The sequence below is a fragment of the Lissotriton helveticus genome, chromosome 4_1 (genome assembly GCF_964261635.1).
Source record: "Lissotriton helveticus chromosome 4_1, aLisHel1.1, whole genome shotgun sequence".
NCBI classification, from domain to species: Eukaryota; Metazoa; Chordata; class Amphibia; order Caudata; family Salamandridae; genus Lissotriton; species Lissotriton helveticus.
In genome coordinates this window covers 2028339794-2028355002 of record NC_136063.1, presented here as the reverse complement: position 1 = coordinate 2028355002, position 15209 = coordinate 2028339794, and the positions used below count along the sequence as shown (strand labels likewise).

The following is a 15209-nucleotide window of genomic DNA, read 5'->3' as shown; positions in this document are numbered from 1 at the left end:
CCACTCTTGCGGTGCAGCGATAGGCGGCTGTCACAGGACTCTCAAAATGGCGGCAGGCTCTTTCCTTTTTGGGCCTGGTGCACTGAAATGGCCCTGGGACACCTTGGAAATCGGACGCTTGTCTGCTAGGTCTTGGACCCCATTCTTGAAAGCGTCCCCTCCGCCTTGAGAATTCATCAAAAGTTTTGGGGGCCCCGACTCCTGCAGGCTTCTGGTGGGGAGCGGCTGCCATGATTGCTCGCGGAATGACCACGACGGAGCTACGAGATGGTGGTGCTCTCATGCTGACGCCAGTTTAGTCTGAAACATCCAGAAACAAGGTGGGGCTTTCATCGTTTGGGGAAAAAAAAAAAGTTTTCATCCAATGAAAAGTGTTGTTTTTAGGTCATATGATCAAGCCTTCCATCATTAGGAAACCAAAAGTAAAATGAACCAATGAAAAGTTTTATAAACAAGTCATATGACCTGTTATGCGGCATAGGGTATAAAATGCGGAGAAAATACGTTGGCACGTCAGGCGGAGTCAGTAGCGGACCGATGTGCGAATAGGCCGAAGGCAATACAACGCGTCAAGATCCGGATGGCACCGAGGTGGTGTTCAGCAAGTTGCAGCACTGGTGTGGCCATCCTACAATGCTGAAAGTCGGCGTGGGGCGCCCCGTTGGCCTGTGAGTTTGCGTCAGTAGCGGACCGATGTGCGAATAGGCCGAAGGCAGCACAACGCGCCAAGATCCGGATGGCACCGAGGTGGTGTCTAGTAAGTTGCTGCACTGGTGTGGCCATCCTACAATGTTGAAAGTCGGCGTGGGGCGCCCTGTTGGCCTGTGAGATGGTGTCAGTAGCGGACCGATGTGCGAATGGGGCCAAAGGCAGCGCAACAATATTTTCTGACTGACACCACAAGGCGCTGAGATGCCAAGATCCGGATGGCACCGAGGTGGTGTCTAGCAAGTTGTGGCACTGGTGTGGCCATCCTACAATGGTAAAAGTCGGCGTGGGGCGCCCTGTTGGCCTGTGAGATGGTGTCAGTAGCGGACTGATGTGCGAATGGGGCCAAAGGCAGCGCAACAATATTTTCTACAATATTTTCGGAGTAGAAGACACCACAAGGCGCTGAGATGCCAAGATCCGGATGGCACCGAGGTGATGTCTAAGTTGCGGACTGATGTGCGAATGGGGCCAAAGGCAGCGTAACAATATTTTTTGTATGGAAGATACCACTAGGCGTTGAGATGCCAAGATTCGGATGGCACCGAGGTGATGTCTAGCAAGTTGCTGTACTGGTGTGGTCATCCTACAATGCTGAAACTCGGCGTGGGTCGCCCCATTAGCCTGTGAGATGGCGTCAGTAGCGGACCGATGTGCGAATAGGCCGAAGGCAGCACAACGCGCCAAGATCCGGATGTCACCGTGGTGGTTTCATAGTTGAGAGGCACTTCATCTGCAGTGGGGCGCCGAGATCCGGATGGCACCGAGGTGATGTCTAGCAAGTTGCTGTACTGGTGTGGTCATTCTACAATGCTGAAAGTCGGCGTGGGGCGCCCCATTAGCCTGTGAGATGGCGTCAGTAGCGGACTGATGTGCGAATGGGGCCAAAGGCAGCGCAACAATATTTTCTGAAGAGAAGACACCAAAAGGTGCTGACATTCCAAGATCCGGATGGCACCGAGGTGGTGTCTAGCAAGCTATGCAGTTGAGTTGTGTGCGCACTTGCGGCGAATAGGTCGAAGGCAGCATAACAATGTTTTTTGAATAGAAGACACCACAAGGCGTTGAGATTCGGTTACCACCGAGGTGATGTCTAGCAAGTTGCCGCACTGGTGTGGCCATCCTACAATACTGCTCCGAATAACGGCGTGGGGTGCCCGAAGGGGGGGGGAGCCGGCGTGAATGGGCCTTCCTAGGTGGAGGCTCGTCTGCTGTAGTGGGGCGCCCCTTTACCGTTTCAGTTGCCATTCAGCTGAGTTTTGGCTGCTCTTGATGCTACAGCGACAGGCGGCTGCAAGAGGACTCTCAAAATGGCGGCCTGTTCTTTGGATTTGGGCCTGGTCCACTAAAATGGCCCTGGGACACCTTAGAACTCGGACGCTCGATTTTTTTTTCCTTTCCTGTACATGCAAAAAAAGGTAAATGCCCGGTACGTTACACGCTTCATCTGCCACGATGAACTCTCCAGAGGAACCGAAAAAAAATATAGTTGTGGTAACTATAACATGCATCGTCATATGGAGAGGTGGCACCAATTAATTATAGTGCTGCATTAAAGAGAGATTTGGAGGAGAACCCCTGACCTGCTAGTACATTCATCAAAGAAGTGGCACTGAGAGCTTCAGAGGCAAGGGAAACGGTCCCAAATATTTAGAAGAACTTTGGAAAGATTAAAATGACATGTTTAGATTGTGGCAAATTAATTTCATGTGGACAGATGAGTGTTACTCTAATAAATACAGCATATGAACATCATCATAGTCGATGGTTGGTAGAGACATTTTGACTATATCCTGGACCTGCCCGTCCTCGCCCAAAATGGCGCCGGAATAAATGGGACTCGTAACTCCTTGTTGTGTACTGGTTGCAGAACCTTGAAATCACGAGATACGTATGCAGTTTTGAAGCACATGGCGGGCGGGGACGAGAATTGATTGAATATTTCGACATCCCTATTGATATTAAGTTCTGATGTGTTATTGATTACTGTACTGTTGAAAGTTCGAATTAACGTCACCCATGGTACTTGCCCGCAAATGTATATCTAGATAATTTTATTGTAACTGGCCCTGTCGTATTTTAATTATAAAATGTACGTCCACCGATTCCGTAACTGTTAGACACCTTAGTTCTTGCAACCTAATGGCCCGCCCGTTACGTTCCTCTACAGTGTAAATGTCTATTCATCATATACGATTACAGTTTGCTCTGTGGCAGGCCCACGTGGTTATAGGCAAGTATTTGTATAATTAAATTTTCACAATAAAGGTTTTTAAAAGAAAACATGGTAGTAGTATATACATTGGTAAAGTTTTTAATAATAGTGACTGTTTTAGAATCATTAAAAGGCAAGTGAAATAAAGCAGACCAATTACATGAAGGGTAAAAGGTATAATACGAAGGAACGCAGTAAAGATAAATGGTCAAGGGCTGTTGTGTTTTCTATTCCTGCAACATAAAGTGATCGATAAGAATCTCATATTCAGGCGTATCGGCGACTAAGACAGCAGGTCGACCCTCTTTTGCTCAACGGCTCCGTCATGGGACGAAGAAACGCTCTTTTTCTCGAAAAAAGAATATATTTTACTTGCAGGACAGTTGTAAAATTTCCGGGAAAGTACATTAGCCTGGAACATTATAACATATATTTAAGAAAAAATAATGTTCGGAAGTAATGAAAAGCGTAATTTTTAGGTCATATGACCAAGCCTTTAATCATTACAATAAGAAAAGTAAAATGAACCAATGAAAAGTTTTATTAACAAGTCACATGACTTGTTATGCTTACGTTACGCGCTGCGCGCCCCGGATGACTTCCGGATGCGCTAACGCGGCGCGTCATATGACGCATTACGCGACAACGCAGGTACAGAATATAGTCAAAATGTCTCCACCAACCAGCGGTCGGAACACAACCCCTTTCAGCAGGCTAAATAGTTCTGTTAAATGACAACAGAAGGGACAGGCAACAAGAACCATCAGTCAAAGAGGGGAGGGCTAGTTCTTCTCTACCGGGTTACATTGGGGCGCTACCGGAACTGATCGAATTGGTAGTCTACAGTGTTTCTGGATGTTTCAGACTGAAGCTGGGGTTAGCATGAGAGCAGCACCATTTTGTAGCTCCGTCGTGGTCATTCCGCAACCAATCATGGCAGCCGTTCTTTATCGTTATTTTGGGCGGGGTGGGTGGCGGAGCCGAGCTGTTTTGCAGCCATCATTGTGTGGAGTTCAGTTCATCTCACTAGTTTTGTATTTGTCATGAGGGGTTGTTCCTAATGTTTCTATTTTAGCGAGGTCAAAAAGAGATCCCATTAGTGGCCTACTGATTTTGCTCGATTCCTTTTCTTTTTTTTTACACGATTTTTCGTTATCTGCAAAGACTAAACAGAGTATTGCGACTCTGTGTTTGTTTGTAAATAGAGAATGAACCAAAGAGAACTAATTCTAAAACAGTAAATACTTGGATAACAATCAATCAAATGGAGAGAGAAGCAGGCACGACGGATTACAACGGGGGCAAAGGCCTGCGTTAACTACCTTTCACTATCTGCAAAGAGAGAGTACTCCTAATAGAAATGAGGGGGGGGGCACCATTCAAAGCAGATCAGTGTGCATAAACGCGAAAATGTTTTCACTTACCACGTACTTGACATTCGACAGCTTATGATATTTGCTATTAAAAAACCATTGAAATTCACTGAAAAAAACATAGGTTATAGACCATATATAGTTAGGAATTAGCATTTACAAAACCTTGAAAATTCACTGAAAAAACCATAGGTTATAGACCATATATAGTTAGGAATTAGCATTTAAAAAACCTTATTTTACTCACACAAAACCATTGAAATTCCATATATAGTTAGTTGCACTAACTATATATCGCGCACCCGCAATCCACTGCTGATCATGTCACATATTACATCATTCATGACATGGTCAGTGACATCACTGATGACATCTCAAATGACATCATTCTTGTGCTAATACGATAAACCTCTTCAGACTCTAATATAACCTTAGATACACTCAGTGTATACAGACACTCACACACTGCCACTCATCCATGGAGTTACTCACACACCCAGTCAGTCATGCAAAGAAACAATCTCACCTCCATTTCTTCAACTATACAGTTAAACACACCTTACTTATTGAAACATATACTAACACATATTTACTCTCTTATACAATCCCTGATACAAGTTCACAATGATCGATACAACCACTCACTCAGTGGCTCTCATGCACAGTTATTTATATATGCCAACTCTCACATGTACTGTGTTTTACATATGTACTTACTATGACATGTAGCATTGAGATATCCATTCACTCATGCACACAGTCAACTGCCTATGTAGCTGTTTCCACATGCACTCTTGAACTCATACACCTAGTGAATAAACTGCTCACACATCTATGCATAGTCACACACCTTCCAGCCACCCCCACACAAACTCAATCTCCCATATAAATACTTGGGCAACCAATTAATAACACATATAGCCTCTCGTATAGCTAATGATCAACACATGCAGCAGTTTACAGAACAACAGACATAATGATGCACAAATTAAGACAGTTTAGTCACTAACCCATGCATTCAGTGAGACACATTTAATCACTCACTCATACAGTCAGTCACGCACCTACTAAATCCTTCATCCAGACACTTATACATCCACTCATTCTTCAATATGTAAGACATATTTTAACTTTACAGAAACATACAGTCACTGGATGTTGTCATCAGTGATGTCATCAGTGATGTCATTTGAGATGTCATCAGTGATGTCACTGACCATGTCATGAATGATGTAATATGTGACATGATCAGCAGTGGATTGCGGGTGCGCGATATATAGTTAGTGCAACTAACTATATATGGAATTTCAATGGTTTTGTGTGAGTAAAATAAGGTTTTTTAAATGCTAATTCCTAACTATATATGGTCTATAACCTATGGTTTTTTCAGTGAATATATATATATATATATATCTCCATACATCCAATTACCGCTCCGGTGTGTAGATCCACCACAAAGAGAAACACTGACTCTGTAGTAACTTTCTCCCACTGCTGGAAACGGTGACTTTTTAAATTTTTTTAGCCAAGAGCACAAATGCAACGGAAAGGATGATGCGTATATATATGTATATATATATCACGAACTTGACCCGGTATCGAGTATCAGAGCGCTTTACTCGCCACCAGTTGCGTTACATGAGGCCGCATTCATTTTTGTTAGGCACGGGGAGGTTGAGGGATTTGCCCAGAATCACAGGATGTTCGACCGCCCTAGCCATTAGGCCAACCGAGGATATTCACATGGGATCTGTTTACATTCAATGATTCGAAATTGAACTAATTTGCATAATCAATGGGTATCCAGTAATGTGCCATGGGTTCAGCCCTCGTGGATCAATGCTAGGCGCCACTGATGTTTAGAAACGTGTGTGAACCGTAATCTGCAAGCAGATGTTCCTGTGCTCTGGTATGTGTTTTAAAATGTTGTGCATGACTAATCTGTATCTGATGGGTTTTTTTGTTTCAGAAAAAACTGAAAGCCGATGCAAAGAAGGCTATTGGACAGCTTCAGCTACGCACATTAAAGCAAGGAGACGTGGTAAAATATAATAATGCATATGTATTAACATTGTGCACTTGTTACTGTTAAAGGTAGCTATGAAATAATCTGTATAGGAATAATGTAGAAGAGAAAAACGTTTTTCATCTCCTCATTGAAGCAAATCGCTGTCGGCTAAAACCTTTAAGGTTATGGTAGCGTGTAGTCTGACCCAATAAATTATGGGTGGAACGGTAAACTGAATATAGAAGCCAATTGTTGGTTGGTGGTGATTACCTGGAGTTGTTATATAATACTTAGCTATCGTAGAGGGAGGCAAACTCCATAAAGACAGCGGCACTCCTGTCTTAGACATTAACATGTGTTGAGGGGCTGCCTCAGAGGTCAAGGTGAGATTGTCAACAGTACTCTCCTGGAAGCTTCTAAAGAGGACTGGTATAAAAATAAATCTGGAAGGTGGTACGGTGCCCTGACGGGGTGACGTCTGTTAACTTTGGAAACTTGAAAAAGATTTAGAAGAGTTAGAAAACATGGCATAGAGAGAAGTCCTGTTGCCATGAGAGAGGATCACCTCCATACGAAGGCTGATTCAACTAATGTACCTGTCAGAGGTCTGCATCTGCTGTACAGGCACTATTGTACAGAACTGAATGCCTTCGAGTGTTGGACTGCTAATGATGTTGGTGATGAATCTAGTGACCTAATGCAGGCTGTCTGAAGATGCACCAAGATAGAGAAGATCTGGAGGGACTTTGAGAAGGCTTTCTCAGCTATGACGTTATGACCATTTACACTAGGGTCCAATGGCACTGCGTGATATGTGGAAGGTAGCAGCGCACTCAAGACAGTTTAAGGCACTATTTGCCCTGATACTGCTGCTGAGTGACAAGCCATGATATAGCTGCAAAATAGAGTGAACGTATCGCAATTGATAAGAAACATCACTTACAACGCAACTTTTACCACGCAGTGCCTTTACATCGCAACTTTTACAACGCAAACCATTACAACGCATTGCGCTGGGGGGCGCTCTAGGATAGGGAATAGGTTAATTTACTATCCAATAACCTTCCCTACTATCCACGGGGACAGGAGTTGGAATAGTAAATTAAACTATTCACTATCCAGTGCCCCAAAGCGCTATGCGTTGTAATGGTATGCGTTGTCAAAACCGCGTTGTAAAAGCATGCGTTGTAATGTCGTACATCCCAATTGATAATGCAATATGTGAAGGAGGATGGGCTATTGTGTGGAGCAGACACATTTATTTATTGCAATAGTTGATGTCACGTTCACTACAGACAGCATTACCGTGCCAACAAGATGTAGGATCAGTGATCCAGGTCAAATGTAATAATTGGATGGCTAAACAAAATACACCATGCCCTTACCTGTCCTACAACTTGGTTTATGGCTTTCTTTCTGTCTGTAATTTGAAAGATACACCATTAAAAAAGATCTAGACAAAGTGGTAATGGTAACAAGGATTCTTCAGCATATAATTTTTTAACATGCCATTGCTATCTTCTTATATCAGACCTGCACAGTGGAGGATTGGAAGTTAATTCTATTTGAGATATGGATTTGGCCTTTCTGTCTGAAACTTGGTTAAACACATTATCCAACTGCCCTTAGGGTTTTTTAAACTGGCACTTCAAGAAGTGTTGTCTTTGCTCTTACCAAATATCTGCTTGCGATAGATAGCAGAAATAGATCTCGGATTCTCACTGAAGAAGTGTACTATGCATCTTAGCCTTCCCTTGATTGGGCTTTGACTGTCATTAAAATAAAATGTTATTGTTGCTATTATGGTGTTTTATCACATATGCACTTTAGCTGTTTTTCGCTATAACATTTTTATACTTCCAGGTTTTATGTGCCCTCGATGCATTGCGTGTTTGTGGTCTGTGAATGTATTTGTTCCTGCTTGGAACCCTATCATACTTACAAACCAAAGAGCTCCAAAAGTATTTGGTCATTACCCTAGTTGACATTCAATTGATACATTTAAGATATGGGCCCAGACTACATCAGCCATCCAAGCCAAACTCACTACTGTTGATTCATTGTCATCTGTTTGCTACCAACTGCGAGGGAGAGGTGTGGCGCCGCGGCCAGGGCGACTGACGCTGGAATCTGGGGACCACGGTTCGATCCCCAGCTCCGGCGGCAGGTTAGCCCAGCACCATGTGACTCTGGGCAATAGCTCGCTTAATCTTCCTGACGGCCCCCAGCGCCTAGAGACCCTTACGGGTGATTGTGCGCTTTACAAATGTGGACTTTACTTTACTTTAACTTTTGCGCTATAATTCTGCTTGTAAGGGGGCGTGGCCACGGAGGTGCCCAAGATGGCCGCCTCTGCTTGAAGCTCCACCGGCCGGGACAACTAATCCTTTGTTTGCTCGATGTAGGAGTTATGTCACCATCGCAGGTACCATCCTGCAGTTCCCGGAAGCCGAGAGGAACATTCTGATGCCCGATACAGACTGCGGTGTTACCCGGGGCCGGTGCGATACGGGCCAGTGCGGAAGCCTGGCGCGGCCCTGCGGCCTTCCATGGCGGAGAAGACCTCTGCGGGGGCGGTGAGTTTGGCCCTGGCGGGTGCCCGGCGCTGCTCTGCGCTCCCCCCACGCTAATTTCTGCGGGCTCTGCCCCCCCCACCCCCCACCCCTCCTGCTGCGCCTTTTGACCGGGTCCCGTAGATTGCGGAGCGCTCCCGGGACCTCCGGCCTTGTGGAAGTGTCCACGCCGGGGCCTTGCTTGTTGGTGGCAGCGGGAGGTGAGGTGGGCTTGCAGGGAGGCCCCAGCGCCCCAACTAGGACCTGGGACGTGCTCGGCCTCGTCGGGTGTGCCGACTCCCCCAAACCCCACCCCCTTCCCTGACCCCCCCTTGACGCGTGGCGGCCCGGGAGGTCTGCGGCCTGCCCTGGGGGAACCGCGCACCGGGGACTACGTTTCCACTCCCCTTTCCACCGCCTGGCACTTTGGGCTTGAGGCTGCCGGCTGACCAGGGGCCTGTGTTCTCCCCTGTTGGTTGTTATCCATTGGTGGCCTTGACTTCCCAGAGGGGGTTGCTGATACCAATGCTGCATTGTCACCTGGTTGCCTGCCTACTCCCTGTGACCTGTGTTAGCTGCCATCTCTGCTCCTCCTTGCCTTTGGCTGATTGTTGTTGCCGCGCGACTGTGTCGACCTGAGGTCTTCTCAGGACTCTGCCCTCACCCCTTGCGGAGCCTGTGTGACCGCACCTCCATCCTTGCTTGGTCTTCGGTCTACCCTCCATTTACTGTCCAGTGTCTCCTCATCCTCGGCATTGCACCGTCAGGCCTGCAGTATTCCTGGTGGTTGGTGCTCTGGCTGGGAAGCACCCATGTGTTCGGCCCTCGCCACTCTGTCCTCTGGTCTCTCCTCAGCCAAAGATTGAATTGGCCACTAGGTCCCTTCCTCCTCTCGCAATATGGGGAAAAAAGACCTCAAACAACGTATGCTACAGTTTGATAAGGCTGTTGGTCCCGCTTCAGACATCCTTCCTGGTTTGACTGGTGGGGCCACCGGGCCAAATGATGCTCCTGACCCTGCCTCCCTTGCGACGGCGATGCTGGCCGAGAAGAGAGACGGTTTCAATGCGTTGGATGGTCGATTTGATGACCTGGACAAGAAATTGGCCGACATGGGAACTAAAGTCCAGGCACACGATCGACGGCTGGATGTCGTGGAGTCAAGAGTCTCGGACATCGAAGACGGTGCGTCAACCTCCTTGAAACGGCTGGACAGGATGGAGAAGATCCTCAAGGATGTAGCCATCAAGAATGAAGATTTAGAGGCCCGCAGCTGCCGCAACAATATCCGAATCATCGGAATTCCGGAGACAACCGCCACTGGTCGTATGGACACCTTTGTGGAGCAACTGCTGGCGGGGATGTTCAGTAGAGAAACATTCACACAAGGCTTCGTAGTTGAGCGCGCTCATAGATCGCTGGGTCCCTGTCCTCGACCAGTCCTACCCCCTAGACCCATCATTGCCAGGCTCATGAACTTCAGGGACAGAGATGCCGCCCTCCAATCGGCCCGTGACAGGGGCGGCGTCCAGTGGCAAGGGAACAAACTGGCTTTTTTCCCTGACTTTACCATCATGGTTCAGGAGGCGAGGTGTAAATACCAGGGAGTCAAGGCAGCCTTGAAGAATTTGGGGCTCCAATACGGCATGCTGTACCCTGCAAGGTTGAGGGTGGATGTAGATTGTAGAACTCACGTATTTGATACACCAATGGAGGCACAGGAATTTTGCCAGACGTACAGGAAGAACCGCTCTGGGATGACTGATGTACCACACCCCGTTTCCCCGTCTCAGGGGGGCGGCTCACAGGACAGCGTAGAACTCTTCTCCCAACCCGGGACTGGTTGAATGATTTTCGTATTGATCATTGTGTCCTGCTATGTTTAGTTTATACACACATTTTTCTCTTCTACGTGACAATATTGTAATGTTTGTTGCCCGGCCGGTGTGGCGTTGCCACGCCCTATGGTGAATACCAAGGTATCTTTGTATAATGTGTTCTCTTTGAGATGTACGCTTTTGTATCCTACTGTTATGGTGCTGATTTCATTGCGCCATAACTTGGTTAGTACACAGGGGGTTTGCCTCTTTGGGGTTAGCAAGAGGCTGGGTGGGAGGGGGGTTATTTGCTCAGTTTCAATGGTTTTTGCAGTATTGCTGATCAAGTTGCTAGTGTGCGGTGTGGGAATGCCATGCACTGCGGTGCGCTTGAGGTGACGGTGTTCCATTGGTCAAGCCAGGGCAACAGCCCGGTCCTTCCGGGCTTTCCTTGATGTCATGGAATGTTAGAGGTTTAAATAATACCAGAAAGCGTAGGCAAGTTCTAAACTATATTGTCAGACATCGCATCGACATTGTGTTCATGCAGGAGATACATCTGTCTAATTCCGACCCCACTCCTGTCGCGACGAGTTGGGGTTCCCATAGATTTTTTTCCAATTACAGTCGATATGCCAGGGGTGTTGCAATTTTCATACACAAACGTGTCCCTTTCCCACTACACAACATTTGGGTCGATGCTGAGGGCAGAATCCTGATCGTCACCAGTTCACTGATGGGACACAGGGTTTGGCTGGTCGAGATTCATGGTCCTAATGTAGACTCCCCAGCTTTCTTCCATGAGCTTCAGGTTCGGCTCCTGTCGCTTGACCCCGGGCTATTGATACTTGGGGGCGATTTCAATTTGTTATTGGATCCATCCAGGGACAGCACTTCCACTTCCCCTGACATGAAGCCTCGTGCCCGCCAAGCCCTCAAAGACATTTGCACTCACTTTTCTTTGATAGATGTCGAACGTAAACTCCACCCACATCTTCCGGACTTCACGCACTATTCGGGGGTTCATAACACGTGGACCAGGCTAGATTATTGGCTTACTTCCCCGGGAATTGCTGGCTGGGCGATGTACTTACTCTTCCCCGTACACTCTCGTATCATTCTCCGGTTGTGCTCCAATTGAATATCCCTAGGCCGGGGGGCTACGAACGACAATGGCGCTTTCCTGGAAGCGCGCTCTTGGATCAGGTTTTTAATGAGGAGGTGAGACAAGCGATTGAGGATTATTTTGACATTAATACTGGGTCAGTTGACACCTTGCGGTTCTTTGGGAGGGGTTCAAGGCATATATGAGAGGAGTTTGTATTGCGAAACATGCCGGAGTCCTACGAGATCTCCGCTCTACTCTGGATCGCATCGAAACTGATATAGCTATCCTAGACCGAGAATTATTGGTCGCAGCCTCCAGTACAGTAGAGGCTAAGCATTTGGCCCTGCTGCTGGACTTCCGTGAAGCGGCGGAGCGAGAGCTAATATTCCTTAATAAACGGCATGTTGCTCAGCGGTATGGCTAAGGCGAGAGACCTGGTAAATTATTAGCACACACCCTTCGCCCTTTGCAAGACTTTGCTTATATCACGGAAATCACTGGTCCGAACGACACTGTTACGCTCTACCCCAGACATATGCAACTATTTCCTTTCATATTCTAAATCGCTGTACACTTCTAGAATCACTGGGGATTTGCGGGACCAGGGAGATTATTTGGCTGAAATCGCACTGGTCTATTTAGAACGCTATATGCAGGACTTTCTGTCCGTTCCCATTTCCCAAGATAGCATCCTAGAAGCCATCGATGCGTTACGAGGCTCCTCGGCGCCTGGCCTTGACTGCTTTTCTGCCAATTTTTATAAAGCATATAAGGACATCTTGGTCCCGCGGTTGGTGGAGGTTTATGTGGAGGCGCTGGAGGTGGGCGCCCTTCCTCTGCCATTTAGAGAAGCGGTCATCATTCTCCTGCCCAAGCCAGGCAAAGACACTAACTTGTGTAGCTCCTATAGGCTGCTATCATTACTAAATCTCGACTATAAAATATTGGTTAAGTTAATAGCAATTCGTTTGTCATTATTAATTGAGTCAATTATTTCGCCAGTCCAGTCTGGCTTTGTACCACATAGGTCTACTTCACTTAACTTTCGGACCCTGTTTACTGTATTGCACAGGATAGACCCCGCCACTCCTGCTGCCGCCGTCCTCCTGGATGCCGAAAAGGCATTTGATTCAATTGAGTGGCCCTTTTTCCTGTCAGTCATGCGACACATGGGTATGCCAGAATGCTTTGTTTCTACGGTGGCGCTTCTATACACCAAACCTACTGCTAGATTGCGCCTGAATGGCACCTTATCCAACCCTTTCCCTCTAGCGGTACGAGACAGGGTTGTCCCTTGTCCCCACTGCTTTTCATTCTGGCCATGGATCCTCTAGTGCGCCATTTTCAGGAACAATATTTGCACCATGGCCTTCAATTCCGTACTGGCTCCCTCTTAGTCTCGCTCTATGCGGATGACACTATCTTGTATGTCAGGATGCCCCATCTCAATCTGGAACCTTTGATACTGGAAATTATCCGATCGGCAGGTTTTCTGGGCTCCGTATCAACTGGCATAAGTCAGTTATTTTCCCACTAACATCCAGCACGACTTCCTGGACTTGTGAGTTCCCACTTGAGTGGTGCAATGACGCGGTTAGATACCTGGGGGTTTATGTCCACCTTGATACCATCACTATGATCAGGCTTAATTATGGCAGAGCAATTGACTCCCTTGAATCGCAGATCACGAAATGGTTACGACTGCCGTTGTCAATGGCTGGGGGAGTGGCCTATCTTTTTAACAATATTCCCATCCCCCTTACAAAGAACTTTTTTTCACAACTGCGTACACTGTTACTGCGCCTTGTTTGGGGTGACAAGACACCTCGGGTTCGCTGGCAGACCTTGACCCTGCCGTATGAGAGGGGGGGCTTTGGGGTCCCAGATTTTTATTTGTATTACCTAATAGCGCAATGTTACGCGCATGTCTGGTTTCACCATGATGCCCGCGTCCCATATTTAAAATCAGAGGCGGACCTGGTACTCCCACGCCACCTCTCCCCTATCCTACCTACAGGATTCCCCTGGGACCCCCCCAAGACATCCAGACTGTTTACACCACATGTTGGGGGTGAAACAGATTGCGAAGATTGCTGGGATTTGAGCTGCTCTATTCTCGAGTTGCCCCTGCTTAATCCTTCACGGTTTCCAATTACGGGTGACGTCTTGGTTCAGCGTACACTGGAGAAGTTTCACATCCACACCATCGGTGACCTATTTCTTGAGGGTCATGCCTTCTCTGTATCGGAGGAGGCCCGTTTTACAGAACGCTCCTTTATGGACACCTTTGTCATGACAAGTATACACTCCATGCTTCGGGCCACATTCCCTTCATTCCCCTCGGCTCCTGAACCCTCCCCGCCACTGACACTGCTGCTACAGAACCCTACTGGCGCACATTTGGTTTCTAAACTTTATAAGCAATGTGGGATGACCAGACCTGTATCTGACGCCAAGGTGCATGCGGCTTGGGAGGTGGACTTATGCAGACCCATCACTGACGACCAATGGGAACAGTGCTGTAAGGTTACCAAGGAGGTTTCATTGAACAGCAAGCACAAACTGCTTCATTTTAAATTCCTCCGGAGAATTATCACACTCCTGCACGTTCACATATAGAATAGACCACAACAGACCCCACCATTGCCGGAAGTGCTTGGCTCCATTTGCCGACTTTGCTCACCTTGCCTGGACCTGCCCCAAGATACACCAGTACTGGTCCCTCATCCACTCCACACTAGGGGGACATACTCTCCATGCAATTGGTACCCACCCCTGAGATCGCACTGCTGGGTTACGTGGTCAACTTCCCTCAAAGTCGGAAAATTGGCGGCTCTGGGCTTTTTGTTGGCCAAACGAGAGATTGCTCTATTGTGGGGTAGCAAGAAGACCCCTTCCCTGCAGGCATGGCTCCAGAGTTTGGCATTTTGCAATGTAAACTACCAAGAGTACTCCACTCTGATCCCTAGCTCGTCGCGACCAGCGGATATCTGGGGCCTGTACAGAGATTGCATAGTCAAACATCAATCTGTCCAGGAATCGCAGACGGTTAGCGGTATTGTTCCCGAGGGGATTGGTTAGACATCAGTTTTGAGGAGGAGTGTTACATGAATGGTCTATTTTGTTCCTGCTGCTGCTGTCAGTGTGCCGTTATTCATAATGTTTTTGCTGCCATTGAAGTTAAGTCTCTTTGTATTGAAGACTATTTTATTGCTTTCATTGGATGAATGCCTCCGACTCCTGGACGTGGTGCACCGTCTAATCACACTGATATCTTTGGACATTTTCCATTTTTATTTGCTATACCTGTGTTTTTATATATTATCGATGCTGTATTCCGCACTGTAATGATTATCCTATTCCTGTATGCAAAAACTGACTGACTGAAAATTTATAAAGCGCTCGAATGCCGAATAAAGTTAAAAAAA

General features: G+C 47.1%; 1 protein-coding gene across 2 annotated transcripts in view; it reads left to right on the top strand.

Annotated features, from left to right (window-relative positions):
• Positions 1-15209, top strand: part of RNF128 (ring finger protein 128) — a 756868-nt gene that overhangs the window by 636562 nt on the left and 105097 nt on the right. For both annotated transcript variants that reach the window (XM_078688665.1, XM_078688666.1), the window contains exon 3: positions 6266-6337. In XM_078688665.1, the coding sequence (XP_078544791.1) occupies positions 6266-6337 (72 nt within the window). The remainder of the gene's footprint in view (positions 1-6265; positions 6338-15209) is intronic.